At 41.4% G+C, this 25,547-nt stretch overlaps 1 protein-coding gene across 1 annotated transcript; it reads right to left on the bottom strand.

Annotated features, from left to right (window-relative positions):
• Positions 1-14,656: 14,656 nt before the first annotated feature.
• On the bottom strand, positions 14,657-19,816 carry dlk1 (delta like non-canonical Notch ligand 1; the record flags this gene model as incomplete). Its single annotated transcript, XM_084311195.1, has 5 exons — positions 14,657-15,440; positions 16,241-16,382; positions 18,894-19,024; positions 19,528-19,591; positions 19,765-19,816. The coding sequence occupies 5 exons, from the start codon at positions 19,814-19,816 to the stop codon at positions 14,657-14,659; spliced, it is 1,173 nt and encodes a 390-aa protein (XP_084167321.1).
• Between the last annotated feature and the right edge of the window lie 5,731 nt (positions 19,817-25,547).

Below are 25,547 nucleotides of genomic sequence, written 5' to 3'. Positions count from 1 at the left end.
AGTTTCATCTGTCAGTGAAGTGATAGTAAATGGCTGGAGGTCAGGGGTCACTGTTAGTGAAGTGATAGTAGAGGGCTGGAGGTCAGGGGTCACTGTCAGTGAAGTGATAGTAGAGGGGTGGAGGTCAGGGGTCACTGTCTATGGGGGTAGGTTTAACGTATACTGCCTACAAAAATGAACTAAAACATAACATCGCATTCTTTTAGTGCCCCTCCACCCCCACACACACACACAGAAACAGTGTCTATATAGACCTGGGGAGTGAGACTCCTATAGACCTGGGGAGTGAGACTCCTATAGACCTGGGGAGTGAGACTGCTATAGACCTGGGGAGTGAGACTGCTATAGACCTGGGGAGTGAGACTCCTATAGACCTGGGGAGTGAGACTCATATAGACCTGGGGAGTGAGACTCCTATAGACCTGGGGAGTGAGACTCCTATAGACCTGGGGAGTGAGACTCCTATAGACCTGGGGAGTGAGACTCCTATAGACCTGGGGAGTGAGACTGCTATAGACCTGGGGAGTGAGACTCCTATAGACCTGGGGAGTGAGACTCCTATAGACCTGGGGAGTGAGACTGCTATAGACCTGGGGAGTGAGACTCATATAGACCTGGGGAGTGAGATTGCTATAGACCTGGGGAGTGAGACTCCTATAGACCTGGGGAGTGAGACTCCTATAGACCTGGGGAGTGAGACTCCTATATACCTGGGGAGTGAGACTCCTATAGACCTGGGGAGTGAGACTCCTATAGACCTGGGGAGTGAGACTCCTATAGACCTGGGGAGTGAGACTCCTATAGACCTGGGGAGTGAGGTTCTATTGTGCCCCCAGCTCAAACTATGAGTAAGCTACTTACGGCCATATCGTAGATTAATAATATTTGACGGGGTATAGATTATTTAACAATTTTACTGTTACAAGCGATAAAGGTAAATGTTTTACCTTAATATTTGAGAAAAAGTTTTTATACCGTAATCTGTACTCATTTCTATGGTAACTGCTACAATACCCATAAACCTCACCAATCTTTGACCAATCAGAGCACAGCCACTCTGACGTTGGGATCCCTTTTAATTCTCGTTTGCTATCTCGCTATCGCGCCATTCTATATATATAATAGTGTATTATGTCTGTTGTTTAGACTATTTTGGTTTCGTAACATTGTCCTCTCAGCTACGCAGTGTTTGCTCAAGACTTGAAACGTAGTGCATTTAGTACACAGTCTTGTAACCATGACTTTTTTCTTGTTTTCCTCAAATTTCAAAACACAGATGTCATTTAATGATGCAAAACTCTGCTCTCGTCAAATGTCAGACCAATTGCATAAGTGGAACCATATAAACCCAGCTACCATGAGAAATTCCTATGGTAAAGACCATAATAGACAAAAATTCGTCCGGAACCAGGGGGGGTCTTAGAACTATCGCTTGGCTCCCCAGGTATATTAAAAACTATCATGAATCACTACACAAATAACCATATAATAATAATAATAATAATAATAATAATAATAATAATAATAATAATAATAATAATAATAATAATAATAATAATAATAATAATAATAATAATAATAATAATAATAATAATAATAATAATAATAATAATAATAATAATAATAATAATAATAATAATAATAATAATAATAATAATAATATAATAATAATAATAATAATAATAATAATAAATGTATTTTGTATAGCGCTTTTCAATGACCCAAAGTCACTGACAATAGGCAAAAAACTAAGAAACAAAGAAACATAGAACCACAGGGAAACAGGGAACAATATGATTACACAAGAACATAAAACCATGAGTAACAGACAACAAATACAGGAGCCAGTAGGGGAGACAGTCGGGAAGTAAGTAAGGGAAACCGAGGGGGGGGGGCAGGAGTATAGTAGCCTATTTCTGTAGTAAAACCACAGGAATACTACAATCATCAAATAAACATATATAATATTCACACAATAGTGAATCACTACAGTATTTCTGTGATAAATCTAGTGCGTATGAAAAAAAAATAAACACAGGGATACCATAAATCACTACAGTATTTACAGTATGTGGTAAATCTCTACAGCTTAACGTGTACGAAACACTATAGGTTTCACTGTAGTTCATTCTGGTATGGGGGCTCCGCTCTGTTTTATGACTGGGAAAAGGAACATTGTGGGGACCATAATGGCTCTGTTGAGGAGGTGTTTCATCTGTTGAGGAGGCCCCCCACTCATCCCGGGGTCATAACTCCCCAAATGAACGTCTGGCGATGACAAGGCCAGGCTCCATGCGGGTTCTGCCATGCAGGACACATAAAGCGTTCACATAAAACTCCTCAGCTTCTGCTTCTAAAGAAGTGAACCCTAGTAATGCTCCCAACGTATTCTTTAATGGTAACTAGAAAGTCTGACATAATCTGGGCATCCGGGTGACTTGGGCCGAGCCTGGAGAGAATGTACTTGGTGAGTTTGATGCTGTGAGTTTGAACTCTGCATGCCATCCTTTTCGTCAGTCTCTACTGCAGGGGGTTTCCGACCCTTTTTTTTAACAGTTGGCCCCATTTTCAAGGTTGGAGGCGATCCCGACATTTCAGTTTAAATGCATTAAGATAGCCTGTCATTCGTGTTCTTTGTTTACTGACCGACTTTTTTACCCGGTTGAATGCCATCATCCACTTCAATGTTAGCGTTAAAAACGCCTAATCTATGTTTTAAATTATGGCTATGTGTCTAATCTGCCCGTCGCTTATCAGTGACTTGTTTGCAGTCAACATTGTCGAAACGGATTGTTTTTTAATCGGTTCATATCCTTTTTATAGCATTTCGAAAAGCTATCGTTCTCTCGAAGATTTTCGGAAAATTGAAAGATTCCCCCATAAACTGCATTTATTGGAATATTCTCGAATACACTAGACACGTTGTCATTTGTTGGCCTGTTTATGAATCGTTTTCAAATAAACGCTAGATTATCGATAGTATATGTGTACTTATGCACGCTATAGACGCGAGCTGAAAAATCAATTATCTTATTTCCTCATCAGCGATCACAGCCAAACAGCCACATCACACATAAGGCAAACGCTGAAATCTCTGTGAAAACAGGTCTGATTATCCTAAGACTGGTAAAATAGATTCCTTACCTGAGATCAGATGTTATCCAAAAAGATTATTCCAATTCCTGATTGCCATTCCAAATATCGATCACGCTTATTGATTACAGTGTTGGTACTGTAAATACATAATTGTCGCTGTTCTGAGGGCCGGCGATCACTTGGTCTCTTCAGATGCCTTGACGGAAAAATAAAATGAGGAATCTGGGCATCCCGGTGATTTGGGCCGAGCCTGGAGAGAATGTACTTGGTGAGTTTGATGCCATGAGTTTGAACTCTGCATGCCATCCTTTTCGTCAGTCTCTACTGCAGGGGGTTTCCGACCCTTTTTTTTAACAGTTGGCCCCATTTTCAAGGTTGGAGGCAATCCCGACATTTCAGTTTAAATGCATTAAGATAGCCTGTCATTTGTGTTCTTTGTTTACTGACCGACAGTGTGCAAAACAGTTTCAGTGCCGACCTTGTTTACATTTTTATCCCGCTGAATGCCATCATCCACTTCAATGTTAGCGTTAAAAACGCCTAATCTATGTTTTAAATTATGGCTATGTGTCTAATCTGCCCGTCGCTTATCAATGACTTGTTTGCAGTCAACATTGTCGAAACGGATTGTTTTTTAATCGGTTCATATCCTTTTTATAGCATTTCGAAAAGCTATCGTTCTCTCGAAGATTTTAGGAAAATTGAAAGATTCCCCCATAAACTGCATTTATTGGAATATTCTCGAATACACTAGACACGTTGTCATTTGTCGGCCTGTTTATGAATCGTTTTCAAATAAACGCTAGATTATCGATAGTATATGTGTACTTATGCACGCTATAGACCAGTGGCGGCTGGCCACTAGGGGCGCTCGGGCACCGCCCCCCCTGGTTAAAAGAGAGAAGAACAAGAAATATATTTTTTTATTTTGTTTGTTTTATAGCCCTATAAATAATATAAACATGTTTAAAATGAATAATATTTACTCATTTTAAGTATGTTTGTGTTTCCAATGCACAATATAACGTTAATATATCAAATATAAATACTCGTTTTCCTGAACAGTGACTCACTGTCTGATAGAGAATACGTTCCGTTACCGTAGCCGCATTTCTCCTCGCCGCATTTCTCTCGGGCTAGACGCAATAGCGCTCTGAGTGTGCGTGCACGCCGTGCACTGTTTCATCGCTGTATCCGTCGCAGCCAATCAGTGCGTAACGCGATGTGCGTTGAAATATGATGTATTATGATGGAAGCCGGGCGCGATTTGAAGCGGTCTAAGCAAGCCGACGTCAGTTTTTTTCCGTAGCCGCATTTCGCGGAGACGCTCTCTGATTGGCCGACGTCAGTTTCTACACTGGTTAAGCCACTCTTCGTTCGAAGTAGGTTAAGGACAAGGTAACGTTAGAGTTTGTCTTAGAGCGTGATGGCAAGTTCTTTCAACAGTTAACCTTAGGCACTCTTTCAAAGTTGGTTAAGGTTAGAGTTTGTCTTAGAGCATGGCGATAGAACGCCAGGTAGTTTGCAGGCTGTTCGACGCGGAAATGGGCAAAGACAGACTCATTCATTGAATTCATCACAGTACTGTTGTGTTGTGCTAACAAGCTAATCTGGATGCAGTCTGGACAGAGTGGATAACTGGATATACATCAACAGTCTGGGGACAACAGTGGACATTATACACTTTATCAAGCCCTCCTCGACCACGTAAACAGTGAGTTAATTCGGTCTCTCTCTCTCTCTCTCTCTCTCTCTCTCTCTCTCTCTCTCTCTCTCTCTCTCTCTCTCTCTCTCGCTCTCTCCCTCTCTCTCTCTCTCTCTCTCTCTCTCTTTCTCTCGCTCTCTCTCGCTCTCTCTCGCTCTCTCTCTCTCTCTCTCTCTCTCGCTCTCTCTCGCTCTCTCTCTCTCTCTCTCTCTCTCACAGCGTGTTGTTAATTTTCGAGAGAGAAAGAGAGAGAGAGTTGAGATCGGGGTGTGAGTGTTTGGAAACCTAGCTGCATGGACTCTGCGATCATATTGATTGATGGCAATGGTGATAGTTGTACTGTAACTGTACCTACTTAAATATCCGTATGCTTTTGGTTTCACCGACGCTCTCTGACGCACACAGTAGTGTGTGGTTTCGCGATGCGTGCGCACGCGCGTGTTTGTGTGCAGTGTGTGGCGTTGTGCTACCTTGGTACATGTACATTTTTGGTATCGATCGACCCCCCTGGAGAAAGATTCACGAGCCGCCACTGCTATAGACGCGAGCTGAAAAATCGATTATCTTATTTCCTCATCAGCGATCACAGCCAAACAGCCATATCACACATAGGGCAAAACGCTGAAATCTCCGTGAAAACAGGTCTGATTATCCTAAGACTGGTAAAATAGATTCCTTACCTGAGATCAGATGTTATCCAAAAAGATTATTCCAATTCCTGATCGCCATTCCAAATATCGATCACGCTTATTGATTACAGTGTTGGTACTGTAAATACATAATTGTCGCTGTTCTGAGGGCCGGCGATCACTTGGTCTCTTCAGATGCCTTGACGGAAAAATAAAATGAGGAAACTGACCACTCCCCCTGTATCAGTCTGAGCTGATGAGGTGCAGTTACACAGGGAGAGACGATAGGGGGCGGTATCTTCCCAATTGAGCTCAGAGAGACTCTGCAGCACTAACCCATGGCTCGATTGATGAAATATGAATTCAAATCGCCAATAAAAAAATGTACGGCAAACAAACGACATTTCGCGTCGTCGGCACTCAATGGGAGGGCTGATAAAACGAGATATGACGTCGCTGGCACTCAATGTGTTAATGTCAACTGTAGATAGTCTAAAATGCTTTCTGAGTTACTTCTTTCAACTCCAAAAACGGGTAGGAGTTTTCCATTTATAAATTACTCAATTATCAAATATAATTCCAGTCAATTCCAGTCAATTCGGAAGGACTTTTTCTCTGGGATCACACTTCAGTATCAGGGTCGGGCCTAAGATTTGGAAGGCCCACTCTATTATATGTATTCAAATACATCAGAAATGTCATGAAAATTAGCTTAAAGAACAGTCTGATAGAATCTCTCCCAGGCCTCGTAATCAGACATTCCAAAGTCTCAGGGTCTGTGGCCTGCATCTTAACAACCAATCAGATATATTTGGGCTGCCTAGTGGTTCCCGGGTCTCGGAAAAGTACCCTCAGTAAACAAAACGCCTGCCACATCCTTTTTTAAATCCAGCTTGAAGTTGCCTGTGCCTCTGGGAGTCTGTAGAAAACCTTTGTTGTGCATACAAAGCGCACAGTGCCTGGGCTTGAAAAGTGATGCAGAGCTTACTCTATTTCATGTAAGCTCACTGTTGCTCATCCAAAATGGCCTATCCCACCTTTAAGTGTTCAAACCACAGAGCTTGAATTGACAGAAGAGCCATTCCCTTTCAAACCGACATTCGCGAACTGTCATTTGGGCTTGTACACACTTTAAAACCGTTACCCTGGAATGTTTGGTAATAATATTGCCATGGAGATCAGAGTTGGTTTGATCAGACTTGGTTAAATTGAGGGGTTACCTTGGCAAGTAGGTGTCTTTTGGCTAACCATTCCAGTGGCGGTGGTGATGACTGTTCCAACTTCCGTGTGCTGCTGCCCACACATGAAACAATGCTCATTCGCCATAACAAACGAAACAATATGGCAGCCAATATCCTTGTGTACCAAAGGATATGATGAATTGAAAATGGGGGACCCTGATGTAAACAAGACAAAAGTCTTTCTCTGGTCTGCATCCCCTTAACAATTGTGTGTATTGAGCTGTACTGTATTGTACCCATTCTGCAATCTGTTAATAAAGTTTTCAATCAATCAATTAATCAATCAATCAATCAATCAATGCAATCAATCAATCAGACAACACTCTCTAGAGAAATGCCCCCTCAAGTTGTGTGATTCAATAATTCTGCCAGTCAGCCTCCTCCTAGTCATTGTAACTGGAGCAGCTCCAGAATATGTCACATACTTGATTATCTAGTGTTGCGATATAGAGCTGTTATTGATCAAAATGTCGACTGACTGCCCAAGATGCCGCCGGTCACCTGGCTGTTACATAACTTGTGAATGTTGAAATTGTTATTTTGACTCAAAGTCGCATCATATTCAATGCGTCAGCACGTCCAGAAAGCACACAGACACTACCCTTGACATTCTGACCCATTTTAGACCACTTCAAACCTCAGGACAAGTGTTTTGACCAACAAGTGGCCTGGAATTCAGGTTTAGGTACTATAGAATGCATCTCTGAGTAATAAAATAGAAATGATATGATATAACGTCACCCTGGGGGGCCACAAATTCATCTCAGTGAAGTTTGTTTTACCGGCTGCGATATGTAGCTAGCGTAGCTACAGTAGTGTCTACTTAAACATCCAGGGACCAGCAACCCCAAGATCATAAAACAACACATGTGAAACACATGGGAAGCACATGTTTTATTGTGCATTCGCCACTTTTAGAGTGTTTTTTATTTTGTTAATCTTAAATCATATGTTTTATATATTATTCAACAATGTTAACATAGTCCAGTCAAGCAAGTAATTTTTTTTTCTTCTTTTAGTTCTTTTTGGTTAGATAACTTACACCTTGTAGAGCTATATTGTCTCTGCTACTCGGCTTACACCGCTCAGACGTTTACATAACCACTCTGGTGTATAAATCTACAGGGCTGTCAGAGATTTCAAGGCTGTTGTAATTCAGAGGTATGGTCTAACCCAGCAGGAATCTACCAAACATTTACTAGAGAGGCCCAGTCAGCAGTGGCTCAGGAAATGGCCCCTTTTGTGAGAGAATGTTTGGATAAGAGAAAACGAGACACTACCATACCAATGATTTACCAAGACAGTGTCCCCGAGAGGCTGTATAGTATATGTATGTTTATTTTTTTATTTAGGGCATATGGTTACGATGTTCGGTCCATTTGCTTTGATGAAAGGGGGGAGTGGTAAAGGCACATTACCCGCGAGACACAATAATGTTGTATATATAAGAGAATAGGTGATGTATTCTGTATTGCAATGGACCGTTTAGCTTTCCTATTGATCTATGTTATGGATGCTCCTAAGGTATAACATCTCGCTTCTTTATTGATCTATGTAATGGATGCTCTTAATGTTACCTAGTACAGACGGACTGAAGGTGTCTGTGTTGCATGCTTGGGCATCCCCCTGCTGTAGTCTTCTTCCGATTCCTTATAGATGGCTGACATCTCCTGGTCATACTCAGAGACTGCAAGCTGTTTCACACTCTTGTGGAAAAAATTGTTACATTTACAATTATCTTGTTTCTAGGCTTTCATTATTTAATACTCTCTTAAGACTCTCAAGGCCTGCAAATATTTGGGATATGTTTTATACCCGTTTATTTCAAAACTCCCATCTACATTTAATATTTCCTATTGACTATGGTATGTTGAATCATTGATCCTATGGCCTGCATTAAAGATCACAGTTAAATACCATGGTGTAATTTAAAGGTCCAAAAAACCAAAGGTGTTTGGTTTTTCCTCAAAATAGAGATAGGTACCTGCTAAATCACCAAGTGGTTTTGCTTTTCATCATATTGATATGATGCTATTAGTGGATGGGTGTTCAACGCCACAAGATGGAGACAGAGACCATTCTCTACACCTGGTCTGCCTCCAAGGCGAGGCTTGCACCCAAGGCTCCCAGAACAGCACACAAGAATAATAAAACGTGCCTTGCAGGTCATTAATAATGAGTTAGGTGTTTTGCCTCTCAGGTAATTGCGTGGTGGCTGGGTGTGACCCTACATAGATCATAGCCAGGTTTGGTGAGGTTACTTTCAAAGTGTAATCTGGACACGCTATATCTTACTGATTACCTGCTAAAATGTAATCAATAACATAATCCATTGGTAAACAGATTATTTGAAATTACATTAGGATTACCTTTCCCTCAAAGTCCACAGATTATGAAGTCATTCCAATTTAATGTTATCCTAAATTGATGATGATTTAAAGGGGAACTCCACTTTTTTTGGAAATTAGCTTATTTAACATCTTCCCTGGAGTTAGACAAGAAGATGCATACCTTTTTTGTCTCTGTGCGTGCATTTTAGCTTTGGGAATAGACGCTCCGTTAGCATAGCTTAGCTTCATCACTGGAAGTGAGGCAGGACAGTAGCCTTACAGTGCCTTACAGTGTATTGCAAGGTCTGACATTGACCAAACTTGATATGCATGACCTTGGTAGGCTCTAGGTCAACTTCTGAAAAGGGGGTCAATGTCAGACTTTGCAATCAAAAGTTAGGGGGCTAATAACCCTTGCCATAATTTCAGTGCGCCCCCTAACTTTTGATTGCAAGGTCTGACATTGACCCCCTTTTCAGGAGTTGACCTAGAGCCCACCAAGGTCATGCATATCACGTTTGGTCAATGTCAGACCTTGCAATACACTGTAAGGCACTGTAAGGCTACTGTCCTGCCTCACTTCCAGTGATGAAGCTAAGCTATGCTAACGGAGCGTCTATTCCCAAAGCTAAAATGCACGCACAGAGACAAAAAGGGTATGCATCTTCTTGTCTAACTCCAGGGAAGATGTTAAATAAGCTAATTTCCAAAAAAAGTGGAGTTCCCCTTTAAGTTAACCATTATTTCAAATAATGGTGATAACAACAATTATGTTTGTGTTCATAATCTTCAACAGCTTTTTACCCTCAAACATATTTTGGCTTCATATTATGATACAAATAATTAACAAGGTGTAATAATATAGAAATAACAACCTGTTATAATACCTGGTCATTTCTGGTGATATCTGGTATGACAAGTTCCTTAATGAAAAGTATGTTATTTCTGTTATTACACCGTTTATGTTCATGTTTAATAGGATCCACATTAGCTCATGCCTTAGCGTCATAATATGTACACCATAATATGAAGTGTGAAGAATATTATCTCTGTAATCCGACCTGTTTTTTATAAGGTATCCATAGTGGACTATGGTGCATACCATGTAATCACAACATTGGGGTTTTTATCCTGGCTCATGACCAACATCATAATAATATTATCATTATTTGTATACAGTAACTATAACCATGACTTAATCGTTTTTGTAATCACGTTACTGTAATCTAGTTACATGTAATCCATTACTTCATTACTTCCCAACCCTAACTTTATCCTCTGAAATACTTGATTCATCAGTTCTGGGGCTTCATTTATAAAAGGTTGTGCTTACAACCAAATCCAAGCCAAACTTATAATTTATTAACAAGTCAACTTCATGTAAAAATCTGGGGTTTATTTGAATTTCCTCCAATATCGTGTGATACAGTAAAAGCTAAAACCAATTTCTGTCCAAATTAAAACCAAACTAAAACCAGTTTCTAGCCAAAGTATGAATACTATAGGTATAACATTAATCTGTTTTTTTTATCATATTCCTTGAAATGATGTATGAAGAAATCTAGGATAAAGTCAAAGTACATTTTGATAAATGGGGCCCCTAGTTTTGCCCAGAATCTGATCCAGTCGACCCATTCATGTGAAGCAGAGGATGACTTACAGACTCCTAGAAATAATTAAACCATTCAACATGTTTTGAAGCAAGCAGAGGTCAGCTGTGTTTCTAGAGGTCAAACTCTGGCAGGGCTCACGTCAGATCTGTGTTGCAATTGATTAATTCCCAAAACGTCTAAATGCCTGCTTCTAATTGGTTCTCAGAGGAGGATGTTTATTTTACGAGGGTGAGGGAGAGATAACTAGAGAGAGAGAGAGAGAGAGAGAGAGAGAGAGAGAGAGAGAGAGAGAGAGAGAGAGAGAGAGAGAGAGAGAGAGAGAGAGAGAGAGAGAGAGAGAGAAAGACACACACACACACACACACACACACACACACACACACACACACACACACACACACACACACACACACACACATAAATCAAACCCTTATGGAAGGGCACTTCTGGTCCAATCGGTCCAATCTATTTTAGAGCCATTTGATGAAATACCTGTAAGATATTCATTATTCAATCAAGATTTTCGCGATTTACATCTTCATGGCATCAAGACAGTTCCTTATTAAGAATCTGCATAAAATGATAGAAACTACATTGATAATGCCTTGCATGAATCAAATACATAAAGTACTGAACGGTTTTCTTTTTCTTTTTTTAACATGCCAGATTCAATACAATGAATATTGAGAATGAAGAAAGTGTACTTGGCATGTTGCCAGTTCCCATGTGTTTGGTTGGTAGTTGTGACATGAAAGGGAGGGGAACGCAAGTTTAAACCCACTGTTCTCCTACAGTATACTCATCATCACACAGAATAAAGGCATTAACGTTTAATATTGCTCAAAGGCAGTACCAGTATGTGGGATTTATTGAAAGCCACAGTCCCTGATCCAAATGTAAAAGGGTGGCTACATCACTAAAAACAAGTAGAAATGGAGACATGTTTTCACCCTCTATATATGATTGACTGAGGTCTTGCTACTTAAGGAATAACACTATATGTAAATATGAACCTTTAGTCATTATACTTTGTGGCTGTAAAACGTTTGTTTAAAGTTGGTTATGTTTGTAAACACTGGAATAAAACAGACATATATTCAGATTTATAAGTAAAAGAAAGTTCCAAAAAGTAAACGTTCCATCTGTAATCAAACAGACCTTTCAAGAATTTACTGAAGTGTTATGTGAACAACACGACTGGCAGTAGTTTTTATTAAAAGACAATTAAAGAGCACTACAAAGCAATATCCTACCAAACCACAACGGCAACGCAACCCATACTGATAAGGACCGCACGATCACAGCGGCATTCCTTGTAATATTTACCCAACACATAAATCAATGGTAATGCCAAATACAAATGAACAACACTATGCATGCATCTGTATAATGCAGTTTACATGACTGCTTTTTCTGGTCAGTGACTGGTACAAACACAAGATATGTCCCTGACTGTTGACATTTAATGATTAATGCTTCGACTTTCACTGGCTGGAATTAGAGTCTCCTCTAATTCCAGGTCAGTGAAAGTCGAAGCATTAATCATAACAACACACTGAACAAGCACCGCCCATATATGGTGTAAGTAACAGCAGTTTACCCTATGCTGAACTATACAGGTGTTGATGGTATGCTTCATTTTACCACCTAAAACCATAAAATAAGAAGTATGGAGTATTGCACATTGTACATAATATTATACATATATACATATTTGCACATGGGGTTGACTGATGTCTCATCTGTCTCAGGCTGACCAGACCCTCACCTTTATTTAATTATTCATATTTTAGCTTGTTTGTTACCTTTTATTCTTATATTTATTTTATTCTCATATATCTTTATTGTAATTTATATTACCCTGCCCGTACCTCCCCTCCCCCTCCCATGTGCTGCTATGACCCCTGAATTGCAAGGGGATTAATAAAGGAACATTGTATCTTATCTTATCTTAAAATGTCATGTTCTGAAAAATATAGCTGATAAATACAAATTATAGGTGTCCTCATTATGAGTCAATAAAGAAACCAACTATGCTTATGCTAGACATGACTATGGCCACTGGTACGTGACATGTGACCAAGACTAGAATATACACCATCATCATTCAAGGTTATTGACAAAAACAGCAGCCATGAATACAAAAACTGTAAGGGAACACTGTACCACTAAATAAAGCTGATGTATTGTGTCCGAATTTCCCCAAGGGGATCAATAAAGGAATATCTTGTCTTATTTTATCTTATCTTATCCATAATCTATGGGTTTTAAGTAATTTGAGTAGTAGTAGTTATTGAGTTAAAGAGTTGGGATGTACATAATCATTATGATGTCACATAATCCAGGAAGTATTAAAGACAGCTATGTGAATTTATGAAAAAGAAATACATATATATATGGATGAGATGTTAAACCGAGATCCCAAAGAAGTCATTAAAGAACCCAGGGCGCCCCAGTGGCGAACCACATAACGCGGCACGGCCGACCCGGGTTCGATTCTCGAACCCGTCGTTATTTGTCGAATGTCTTCCCCCCCACTCTGTCTCCCGTTTGACCTCTCTCTCTCTCTCTCTACTGGACTGCCCAGTAGAATAAAGCGATAAACACTAAAAAATAAATCTTAAAAACCAGGGCGCCTATTGCAATGAGTAGTGTGTTCATTCATACATTATTATATTATATGTATATATGTATATTGTGCCATTTATTTACTATAATATATATTATATAGTGGGCGGCTGGGTGGCGCAGCGGTCTAAGCGCTCGTCACAAACGCGCGAGACACCGGTATCGAATCCGGCTGTCAGCGTTGCCTCCGGCTTGGGCCGGCCGTCATACTGACTCAATTGGCAGAGTCAGCGGGAGGGGAGTCGATGGGTGCTAATCTGGTCGCTGTAAACAGCGACTCCTACAGGTCAGTCAGGGCGCCTGCACAGCAAGGACAGGAGATGTCGAGGGTAGTGTGAGCCTCCCACACGTTACACCTCGCCAATGGGAGTCCGCGCTGGCAGGTGAAAAGAAGTGGCTGGCTGACTCTGCATGTATCGGAGGGGACATGCGATAGATTCTTCAACCCTCCCTACGACCGACCAGTGGGGGGCACATGCGAGCAACAATCAAGACAGGGGAGGGGGGAATTGGCACGACTAAAATTGGGATGGGAGAAAAACAGAAAAAGAAGGAGAAAAAAGTGGATAAAAAAATTAAATATATTATATAAATAACAACTTTACTTGGTGGAGTGTTCCTTACACAATAGAAGGATAGGCCTATGCAAAATGAAGGAGGGAAGGTGGGGATAGACATGTAACAATATAGTACAATTGCACAATATATCTTGATGTGAGACAGTTACAATATGCAAAGTGTGTCATGATCAGTGTTAGATAGGACAAAAAACCCACACACTAAACTATATTAATCAGTTGTCTGACACAATGATCCACCAAGTTTGTACTGACAAAGATCCAATCGTTGTGTCAGAATCAAAACGTTGTGTCACTGATTAACATAGCCTGCCATTACCATGAGCATACCATCACATCCCTATTTTTGGATAGGCATTTGTCATAAAGTATCCACTATCAACATGAATTTTTATTTTGTCCACGGCTCGATTTGAAAAAGAACACATGAAAGAGCCACTTCAAATGTCTTCTTTCCAATCCATCAAGGTGTCGTACAGTAGCTGATGTTTACAACCACACACATTCCAAGGGAGATTGCACGAAGGAAGAGTTCAAAGGTACATCATAATCCATTGTTGTGGTTTTCCACCCTGTCCTTCAGTAGGCCGTATATTCAAAAGTAATCCCACATAGAGCAGTGTGCAAGCGTCAAGGTCGGCGCTGTATCTCACCTCGTTCACACCAATGCACAACTTTTTTTCTACATTGGTCCATAGTTGATTTTAGACATTCAAAGTCATTACAGAAAGAAAGAGACAGATAAAGAAACAGACAGAGAGAGAGAGGGGGAGAGAGAGACATAGAGAGACATAAGAGGCAAAATAGACGGACACAGAGACACAAATCCAAACCTTTCAAATGGAGGTGTAATGTCTCCCAAAGCTGGTGAGTCTAATCTTCTCCGGCAGGATGATATTTACAGAGTGTTCCGCCTCCTCCTGGCCGTTACCACTGGTTCCTCTCAGCAGTTGTTCCCTCTGCTGTCGGACCAGCTGGCTGTACTTGGCGTTGGCCAGCCATGTCTCGCACCGGCCAAAGAAAATGATACCAGTGGTCCCCAGGATGACCAGGCAGGTGAGGAGGGCCAGCATACCAAAGCACAGGAGCTGACCGTGGGTAACCAGACCACCGGATGAATGAACCGTCTCCTTCAGGGTTATCTTCAGTAGGTCTCTCTCTGGGGCTCTGAGGAGCTTGTGGAACGCGTGGGCAGGGAGGGAGTAGTGCTGGGGAGCCAGAGAGAGAGTCCTGTGGTCAGGAGGTCTCTCTGGCTTGGGTTTGGCCTTGGGCCTGTGCTGCTGAGAACATGTAGGACCTGTGAACCCTTTCTGGCACGCGCACTGGAAGTCTCCATCGAGTTGACTCACACAGTTGCCCCCATTGTCACAGGGCCCGCTGGAGCAGGGGGAGAGGGGGGTGGTGTCATTGCAGGTGGGGCCAGAGAAGCCTCTGGGGCAGATGCAGGTGAAAGCCAGGCTGTGGTCCGAGCAATTGCCGCCATTAAGGCAGGGGTTGGGTTGGCAGCTGTCATCGCTGATCTCACAGAAGTCCCCCGCAAACCCAGGGGGACAAATGCATGAAGGATAGACTGCTAGGCCATCGCCGTCAGTACACGTGCCTCCATTCTGACAAGGAGAGCTGAAGGACAGAGCAGAACAATGTGAGGATGCGGAAGGCATTTCAATGAGATCCATCGTCAATATTACATCATACTGTATTTTACACCACCAGTGGATTTGTTCGTTTTCTCTCATTTGTTTTAATAAACAATGTTGACCCAATTCTATGCAGATTCTTTATGCTGATAAAAGGAACCATAAATTATATATTTATTACCTTTGTGAATTTTTCAGCCACTTATCTGACAATCATGCTTCACAGAGAGAGTGTATTGAAGACACGCCGAGGAGAAGCCTGTAGTTAAGACACAATCTTCACCCTCTCTCTCTCTGCTCATCAAATAATAGCTCTGGTACTGTAGACTATTAACATTTCTGGTCCCTTATCCTGCAGCTGATTAATGAAACCTCATGCAAGCCTAAAAATATAAATGAATTCCCCAGTGGTCAGTTCAAAGAATCAGTCATCTTATTTAAAGAATCTTAATGGAATTGAAATAATTATTTACTGAACGAGGAGGAGACAGACACTGTCACAGAGCTGTATTGGATTTAAGATGGGTCTTTCAAAGTCAATAACAGGCCAGTCTAAGAAAGAGCCGTCTAAGAAAAGTTATCTGAATCTGAATCTGAGCAGCCATGGAGGAGCTTGTAGTGTGTATCAGCCAGCTGAGTCTGCAGAGTCTTTCATCGCATGGGCAAGATGACGATTCCTCCATGGAACAGACCTGCCACTGTACTGCTTTATAATGAGGAGATGTCAAGTGCTTGATTAGAAATGTTGTTTAAGCGTGTAGCTACACATCTGTATATATATACCCATTCGTCAGACAAGGTCCTTTCTTGAGGTGGCAGTTTTCACCAGTGTAGCCATGAGGACAGATGCAGAGGTATCCACCTTCCCCTGTCTCGATGCAGGTGGCATTACCAGAGCAGGGTTTGGATGAGCATAGGTGAGTATCTGTGAAGGAACAGTACATGTCGTTGGTGGGAGATTATATTTTTTAATATAATCTGTCTGTTTCTCTCTCTCTCTCTGTCTTGAGTGGAGTTAGCACATATCAGCTTTGTCAGGTACCTGATTACAATTAAATTCTGTGAATTAAATTAAACTCTCTCTCTCTCTCTCTCTCTCTCTCTCTCTCTCTCTCTCTCTCTCTCTCTCTCTATCTCTCTCTCTATCGCTCTCTCTCTCTCAGTGTCAATGTTAGTAATACATATTTATACAATGGCATGCACATTTCTTGATTCTGATTGGCTGAAACACTTCTTTCAGACGTTATTTCTCATAACACACTCCATGTGATCCCAGAACCCGCCCACAACCGAATAACTTTTTTTTACGAATCACTCCGCTGTTCGTGTTTTTATGAATGAAACCAAGATGGTGGACAATAATCTTTATGAATGGATGTATTGATATCATCATGACGACTCATTAAAAAACGATGAAGTCACGTGGAATGCGTTAGTTGCTTACACAATGTTGGATTATGTAATTGGTTGGTCATGACTCATTGTGAAACAAAATATAAATTGCGGGAAGTGTGTTGTTAGATGGCATTCGTTGTAGAACCTCCCTCTCCTTCAAAAGGACACTGTCATTTCACTGTTAATAAAATGTTCAATCAATCAATCAATCAATCAAATAACAACCGCTAACTTCACTGTTAGATGGCATGCTTTGTAGCAACCTATGTATAGATAGCACTGCTGTATGTCATATATGTTATGATGCATTGAAAATGGGGGACCCTGATGTAAACAAGACGAAAGTCTTTCTCTGGTCTGCATCCCCTTAACAATTGAGCCGTACTGTATTGTACCCATTCTGCAATCTGGTAATAAAATGTTCAATCAATCAATCAAATAACAACCGGTAACTTCACTGTTAGATGGCATGCTTTGTAGCAACCTGCCTCTGCAAAAGGACACTGTCGCACGAAGCGATTTCACTGGATGTCCCCGACACAATGGAAGTATGGATATATTCGTAACGAATAATTTAAAAAAGATACCGTTAACTGGAATATGTTAGTTGTTTACACAATGTTGGATTATGTAATTGGTTTTGTTAGATTGCATGCTTTGAAGCACCGCACCTCCCAGCTGCTTCTAGACACGGAGGCAACTTATTTAAAAAAAAAAATTACCTACTTTTTCTGCTGATGGTTTTGTGAATAAATCTCCATTATGCTTCAATTACTGTGTGTTTATTGTATAGCAATAAGGTTGAATGAATTCGGCCATTGTATAAAAGTGTTACACCACTTGAAGTTGTGTGTTATAGAAATTAGATCACGCCTATGGGGGTCTAACAACCCTCGGCTGTGCCTCGGGCCTAACAACCACCCATAGGCGTGATCTAATTTCTATAACACACTCCGTTGCGTGATGTAATGCTTAAGCACAACACAGGGTAGATATGAATCCATAGTATAGTGAACCATTTGACTACCGGAGACAAGTCATAACTATATATATTAGTTATCTTTTCTTCACAAAGGCAAATTCATGTTCATGTGTTGTATTTGGCGAATCAAGTGTTTGTGATTCTGATCATTACTTAAAGGATCACTTCACCAAAAAAACAATGCTGATTTATTTAGCACATAATCTCCAAAAACATGTGAACCGTTTTGCACACATTATTTAATTTGATAGTTATTGAGAGTAAATGAGTTTGAATATGGCCACCAGTGATGTCATCTAGGAGATTGAATCATTTAGTTGTGTTAATTACAGCTCAATTAAATGATAAGGTAACCGTCCCTACAAGACAAGGTATTGCTATTGTTGTGAATAACACAACACAAGGGTTCAATGTCCCCGATGACATCACTGATCGCCATATTCAAATGAATTTACTCTCAATAACTGTCAAAATAAATGGATGTGTTTTTGAATGTGTGAGATTATATGTAAAATAAATCAGAATAGTTATTTGGTGAAGTGCCCTTTTAAAAGAGGGCAACGAAAAAGGTATCTCACAAGACCATCCTGACCCTCCCCAAAATAGTTTTTGGGTGCAAGAGCCCTTTTTTGTTTAGTTTGAGACCCAAATGTTCATGTAAAGCTCTGATTTATCCCAAAACATCAATTGAATTATAACATGTGCAAGTAGAAAAGGGCAACATAGTGCAACACCTTTGAGGTTAGTATAAATGCCCTGCTCAAGGGCACACGAGCAGCAGGTGATACTTTTAGTCAACCGGTATATAATATTTCTGATTGCTTTTTAGTGTCCCCCTGTATGTCACACAGCCTGAACTTTTCTTTCCAGGAATAACCTTTACTATTCTCCATTACTAGTATCTGCCTATATCTCTTCTATTCGACATTTGTCCTTCAAAAGAAAAAGAAAAACTGCTCCAGGATAATTAATTGTATCGCTTCTATAGCCAAGTGTAGCCGCTATCCATCCAATTATTCGCCCAAACCGCTCTAAAACCAGCAGATTATTTAGAATCACCTTGGTCACACTGGCTACCCACCCAGCCGTCCTCACAAAGACACTGCCATGCTTTCCGACAGGTTCCATGCAGGCAGCCGGGGAAGGGCATGCACCGCTCACATGTCTCCCCCTGCCACCCCGGTCTGCACCTGCGAACGAGGAGAGGACCACAGACAATCAATACACCACGCGCAGAGTGTCATGGCGTTGCCGTTTATTTTTTATTATGTTGCTTCCATGACGAGCACCGCTGCTGCTCTTATGCATTTCCTTTTAATGTGGCCGACCTGGATTCAAGTATAATTTACACAGAGATGTAAAATGGAACACAACACATTATTGACCAACGGATAGGATTCGGTAATCCTTTGAGTGTTTCAGATTAACTTTTCAAGATGTGGTGGTACTGTAAAACTGTGGCCCGTGTAAGTGTTTTTAGTTCTCAAGAAGGTATGCAAATAAAATGCATTTTACCGTTCAAGAAAATGAGAATTGTGTTGGCAGTTGATTCAGTAATCAAAACAAAATGATCCAGTTGGATAAGGTTATTTAATTGCATTTGATGCTATTCCCGTTATGGACATATGGATACAGACATGCCCCAAGAGACAGGCATTTATTCAATGATCTAAAACATGAATACATTTTATACCTGCACTCTCCTGGTTTTTCACATAACCCATTCTCTGGATGGCACCCTCCACTGCATTCCAAACCTTTCGAGTTAAAGAGACACAACACTGTTTTCATATAGTTGTCTTTATTAATTAATACGCGTGTCAGTTCAAATTGTTCAGAATTGTTCCCCCCCTTAAAATAATCCCATATCCATCATAACATCTATGTCGATGCCTATATTGAGTGATCAACATTCGTTATTTAAGCTCACCTCTGGCGGTGCTGGTTACGACCAGAATGAAGACAGCATTTGCGAGGTACATCCTAATGTCCAGTAAGAATATTGGAATGGTCTTCCCCTGCACAATGTACATCGGTTAAGTAGTCATAATGTGTTTTCTTTACCTCAATAACCGCGCCTGTTGCTTCCAAGCAAGGATTGCATTGCTGAAAAGTTGACGCGGGTATTAGCCCCTTCCGTGACTGCTATGTGCAAGCCAGGGGGTTTCAAAAGCCCCTGGCTTGCACATAGCAGTCACGGAAGGGGCTACGCAGGTATAGGCTATTACAATAATCATCAGCATCGCACCAGAACATATATGTCTGTGAAGAAAGCACTCAGAATGATAGACGCACGTAGAGAGAAGGAGACGAAGGAAACTCTGAAACAAACAAAAAACACAACACGAGACACTTTAACCCAACAATTTAACCCACCTATGTTGTGCTGGCGCTTCGCTTCCGAATGATCTTGGTCATACTTGCTCCTCTTTTGCAGAAGCGTGATGGCGAGTCACAAGCCACAGCTTCGGTAAAATACTAGAGCCATTCGGGTACCAGAGGTTTGTGTGTGTGTGTAGAATGCGTCGTTCCCGTGCGACGCTGGCTCCTCCCACATCAAGAGAGGAGCTGTCCAGCAGTCTGACCTCCTGGAAGTGCAGCTTGTAAAGTGAATAGTTTATAATACTTAAGCTAGAGATAGTACTGGTGTATATATTCAGCCTTGTAGTTGTTTATGGCGAAAACAACATGTCCTTGTAATGTGAAATTGTTTGAATTAAAACGTATATTCTCCCGAGTGTTCCTCGAGATGCAAGCACCTTGGTGGAACCAGAACCATTGGCAATAAATGGCTCTGGGTTGAGCAGTGAGGTTGTGACAGAGTTCGGCTCATCTCGTGGGCTGAATCTGAAATGACAACGAAGAGGGAACCTATTATTACAAAATTAAAAAATATATTAAAAAAAATTAACGAAATAGTAAATAAATGCATATTATAGTCAATCCACTTCTGAGCCGAATTATTCCTTCCCTCCCAAGGGAACCAATGCTATTTGCTTTTCCAGCCAGCATGGGGCTTAGTAAAGGCCTAATTAGCTTTTCTCAGCTTTATATATATATATATATTTATATATATATTTTTTTTTACTTCCAGGCAATATTAGATCAGCAGTAGACAATGTATGGTGGCACAGCACCAAAGTAAATCTCGATTAATGTCCCTCTACCTGTTATGCTCTCCCTCTCACCATGGTGGTAGGTGACCTACATTATTCCCCATGTGTACCTATACTTAGAACCGTATGTGGTATAATACAAGGAGGCGTTCTGAAGGTGTCTTTGTCAGTAGGAATCTGTTTCCCTGTTACCAGCAGGGTAAACTGGAAAATCACACAGATAAACCCTCTCGTAATTCTGATCATTGTCACATTTGAAGCCTTGTGTATTCTGACAGCCAAGGCCATGATCTGTGGATAAAAGAAGGTACATGGTTATTTGATTTATACAGTTCAAGCGTAGACAGTTCAAAGGCACATCTGGAACAGATCAATATTTTCTCTACGGGGTGTAGAGAGAGATTAGCCTCAGTTCTGCTCACACAACAAGGGCAGGGATGGATTACCATACGGGCCTACCAGCCCAGGCCCTGGGGCCCAAGGGCTTAGAGGGCACCTAAGCCAGAGACTGCATGAAGTCGATTTTATTAACGTTATTTCTCACCGTGAAGACAAAAGGCTTAGTCACTTGTGTCAATAACAGACCCCCAAAAGTCGTACTGAAAAACTGAAGGAATAGCCTAAACATTCACCTTGAGCATGTCACAATAAATAAGCCCTCAGGACACCTTCAAATTTGGTGTTTATCCTGTTGAGATACAGGGGAACTTGTTTTTTTGGCTCTTGGCTTTAAACCTTTGGACTCTTAAGGCTGTGGTTAGACTTTCGTTTCATTTTCAGATGAGTTTCGCCGCAACGTAGCGGGAGGTGGGTCGCGTGTACCACTTCCGCAACGTATTTGATTTCAGGGGTTGCCCTGATTGGCCGCGACGGCCACGTGAACGCCGCGGCCCCGCCCCGCGGCAGCCCCAGACGCGGCAACGTCTGGCTGCTGTGTTTCACTGCCGCTTTCCAACGCCGCAGCAGCATTGTCGTGCCACATCGCCTGAGTGCAGAGCTGTTTAATCACTTTCCCCACTGCGTTACCAGTGGCGCGACGCTGGAGTTCACTTCGCCTTGCTGAATTAAAGAATGAATAAGTTAAACGTGTCAATTCAGCAGTCAAAGTGTACTGTGTACTTCATTAGACGGCCGACGTACGGCTTGTCCATTAATGGATATATAATGGATATTTTATTTATCTGCCACCGTGGTGTAATGGTTAGTCCTATTACCTCTCATGCGGACGACCCGTGTTCAAATCCCCCCTTTTTCAAATTTTAATTTTTTTTTGCAATGTAAATGCTTCAATCTGGCGCACTTTGAGAGCTATATAAAGAATGGCGCCCTGATACACGCTGTTTACAACGACCCGGACCCACCCCGCCAGCTTTCCCACCCTCTAATACTGTGAACGGCCAGCCAAGCTGGTGACACGCCGGGAGCTGGATTCGAACAGGCGAATCCAGCGTCTCCGGCGTTGGTGACAAATGCAATCTCCGCTACGCCACCTGACCGCCCTACAACAGCAGTTATAATGTATATTATCATCAATACGTTAGTTTACCAATAGGTTAAAGTGTTATTAGATAGATTTTAGTTTTTCTGTTTAGTTTGCGAATGTCCGCCATTTTGAAAAACTTACCGTCGGTATTCGGTAATTGTAGCTTTTTTGCAGCCATTTTGAAGAGGACATCCAGAGCTTTCGATGAGCGTTGGAATTTTTCAGAAATACACTTGCCAGAGGCCTTTAGGTAAAAAAAACAAATGGGTTCTGTATGAATTATTTTAATATCTCTTATTACTCGGGATAATATACCACAAAACTGAATGTTTTTGGCATATATTGGAGTGCAGTTAGTTTGTCTCCCCTATTTTGATCATTTAGCAACAAACAGATTTGAAATCAGTTTCAAAATGGCGTCACTCTGGCCAGAATAATAAACCTACTGTACATACAGTATATTTAATTATCTGTTCATATGCACGCCTGGTGATACTAAATCCAAATTGAACTCAATCCATAAATGTGCAAATTGGCTATAATAAGGTAATTTATAAGCCTGCTATTCTATATTCTATAATAATATTTCAAATTGCATTGGTCTGGATGGGAGAATTCAGTACTGTATCTACAAAACCTTCTGTTTACTCATCTTCCCTTTATTCATTTCCTTAGCCTCTTTGTACACGTGATCTCAAGAAGGTACTGAACGAGATTTTCATGTCTGGTAATTTTTAGCATGGTGTTATTCACTGTTAAAGATGCAAAGAAAAATCATAATTCATATTCTCCTTTGTTTCATCACAATTTAAGCAAGCCTAGTAATAGAAACAATATTGCTGACACTGGGAATACATTCACTGAGGTCCATAGATGTCCCTAGATACCAAGAACGTGCAAATGGACCTTGTAGAAGTGGATCAATATTCCATTTACTCCATCGTACATACTGCACGACACCTGTTTGAGCTGCGGGATGAGGCGTGCTTGTTTCTGATGGAGAATGCGTCCCAGCTTGCTGCCCACCTCCGATGCTGACTGGATATCAATTGAGGGGGAATACGCACAGCCAAATCCGCCATTTGGATCTACCTACCTATTCGAAAAAACATTCTCTGCAATGACTTATATAAAAAATAAGTACAGATCACGTCTGAATGTGGAGTATGATCTCCGAGTCGCTGTCTCCAAAATTACACCCAGACTGGACTTGTTGTGCTTCAAGCATAGTGCCCATCCATATCATTAGGTGAGTTGAACATTAGCCTTCTAAATGAAACGCGCTACAGTATATGTATTCATTTTATGGTTGTTTGATTTTTGTGTTATTTTGTGTAGTTATTGTGCATGTTAAAAGCCTCCAATGCATATGTGTGCGTGTGAACGTTTGCATGTTTCAACCACCTCCTATAATAGTGGGGGTCGAGGCGGCTAGGTGGTGCAGTGGGCAAGGCGCTCATCACCAATGCAGGAGACGCTGGGTTCTAGCCCAGCTCTCCGCATTGCTATCAGCTTGGCTGGTCGTTCATACTAATACAATTGGCAGTATTAGGGGGTGGGAAGCTGATGGGTGGGGATCGGACATTGTGGACAGAGACTCCTACAGGTCGGTTGGTGCGCCTGCGCAGCAGAATCAGGAAGCGACGGGGGCGGCGTGCCCTCCCATGCAGACCCCCGACGCTGAGAGATCGCGCTGTGCAGGTGAAAAGATGCGACGGCTGCTTCCTCGAGTACCGGAGGGGACACGTGATGTAAGGCTTCGTCCACATTGCAGCCGGCTTGTGGGAGGCATGGCCTAACAGCGTTCGAGACAGGGGAGGGTAGAATTGGACAATACAAAATTGGGATGGGAGAAAAATAGAAAATGGGAGAAAAAGTTGATAAAAAAAGAATAGTGGTGGTCGCGGCTCTCTGACACCGTTATTTCGGGGGGTCGCGGCCTGAAAACTTTAGGAACGATGTATTTATTATATTACATGATACCTACGCTAGCAAGATCTCATTCGATTATTCATTCCTTAAGCCTATTGCCAGCAGGTACATTTAAATAAATATAAGCTGTTTGATTGGGGTAATGAGGGACTTCAAATGTGCCTATAGATATGCATTTAACTTGTCGGTGAGGCTATTGAGCGGTACTGTATTGTACCCATTCTGCAATCTGTTAATAAAGTTTTAAATCAATCAATCAATGCCGTTAGAAAATACGGATTTCTGCGATCGACACCTGCTGTCTTTTCAGGTGAGGCGGCCGCACGCAATTATCCTGAGTATCAAGTCTGGTTCGAATTAACGAAACTGAATCAGCGTTCGAGGAACAGGGAAAGTCCGGATTCAAACATCGGTTTAATTGAATCTGGATAATGGGACTTTTGATCGACTTAGTTGAACCAGGTACGGGGAATAGGGCCCAGAGAAAGTTGTTTGTCTTGTTTACAAGGGTCCCCCATTTTCAATTCATAGTGACATTTATGACATACACAACATACATGACATCACGACATTTATGGCATAGGGACATACATGACATACCGGTATGTAGTACTGTTACATTTGTGACATATACGATATGCAAATATACAGTACTGTTACCCATAGATCCTAACAGAGAATATATACTAATGGGGAGGAGACTGTACATTAAGAGGGGGTGGGTGGGTGGGAGAGAGAGAAATATACATACGGTGGGGAGAGAATATATACATACGGTGGAGAGGAGACTGTACATTAGGAGGGGGTGGGTGGGTGGGTGGGAGAGAAATATACATACGGTGGGGAGAGAATATATACATACGGTGGGGAGGAGACTGTCTATTAGGAGGGGGTGGGGGTGGGGGGTTTGGACATTTATGGTGGCCAGTTTCGAATTGCAGCCTCCCGTAGGTGCTCTTTAAGAGCGGTTTTGAATGTGGGTAGGGATTCACATTCCTTTACAGCTTTGGGTAGGGCTTTCCACATTGATGTGGCATAATTGTGAAACGTGTTTAGTCCCTTGTTTGAGCCGAATCTGCGTTTAACATGATTTGTTGAGCTCCCTCTGGTGTTGTGGTCGTGGTATTCACTGACCTTTGGGAAGTATTTTGCCATGTACATGGGTACCTTAGTCGTATAGTG

This window comes from Notolepis coatsorum (genome assembly GCF_963971535.1).
Source record: "Notolepis coatsorum genome assembly, chromosome: 3".
NCBI classification, from domain to species: domain Eukaryota; kingdom Metazoa; phylum Chordata; class Actinopteri; order Aulopiformes; family Paralepididae; genus Notolepis; species Notolepis coatsorum.
This window is presented reverse-complemented; position numbering and strand designations above follow the sequence as displayed.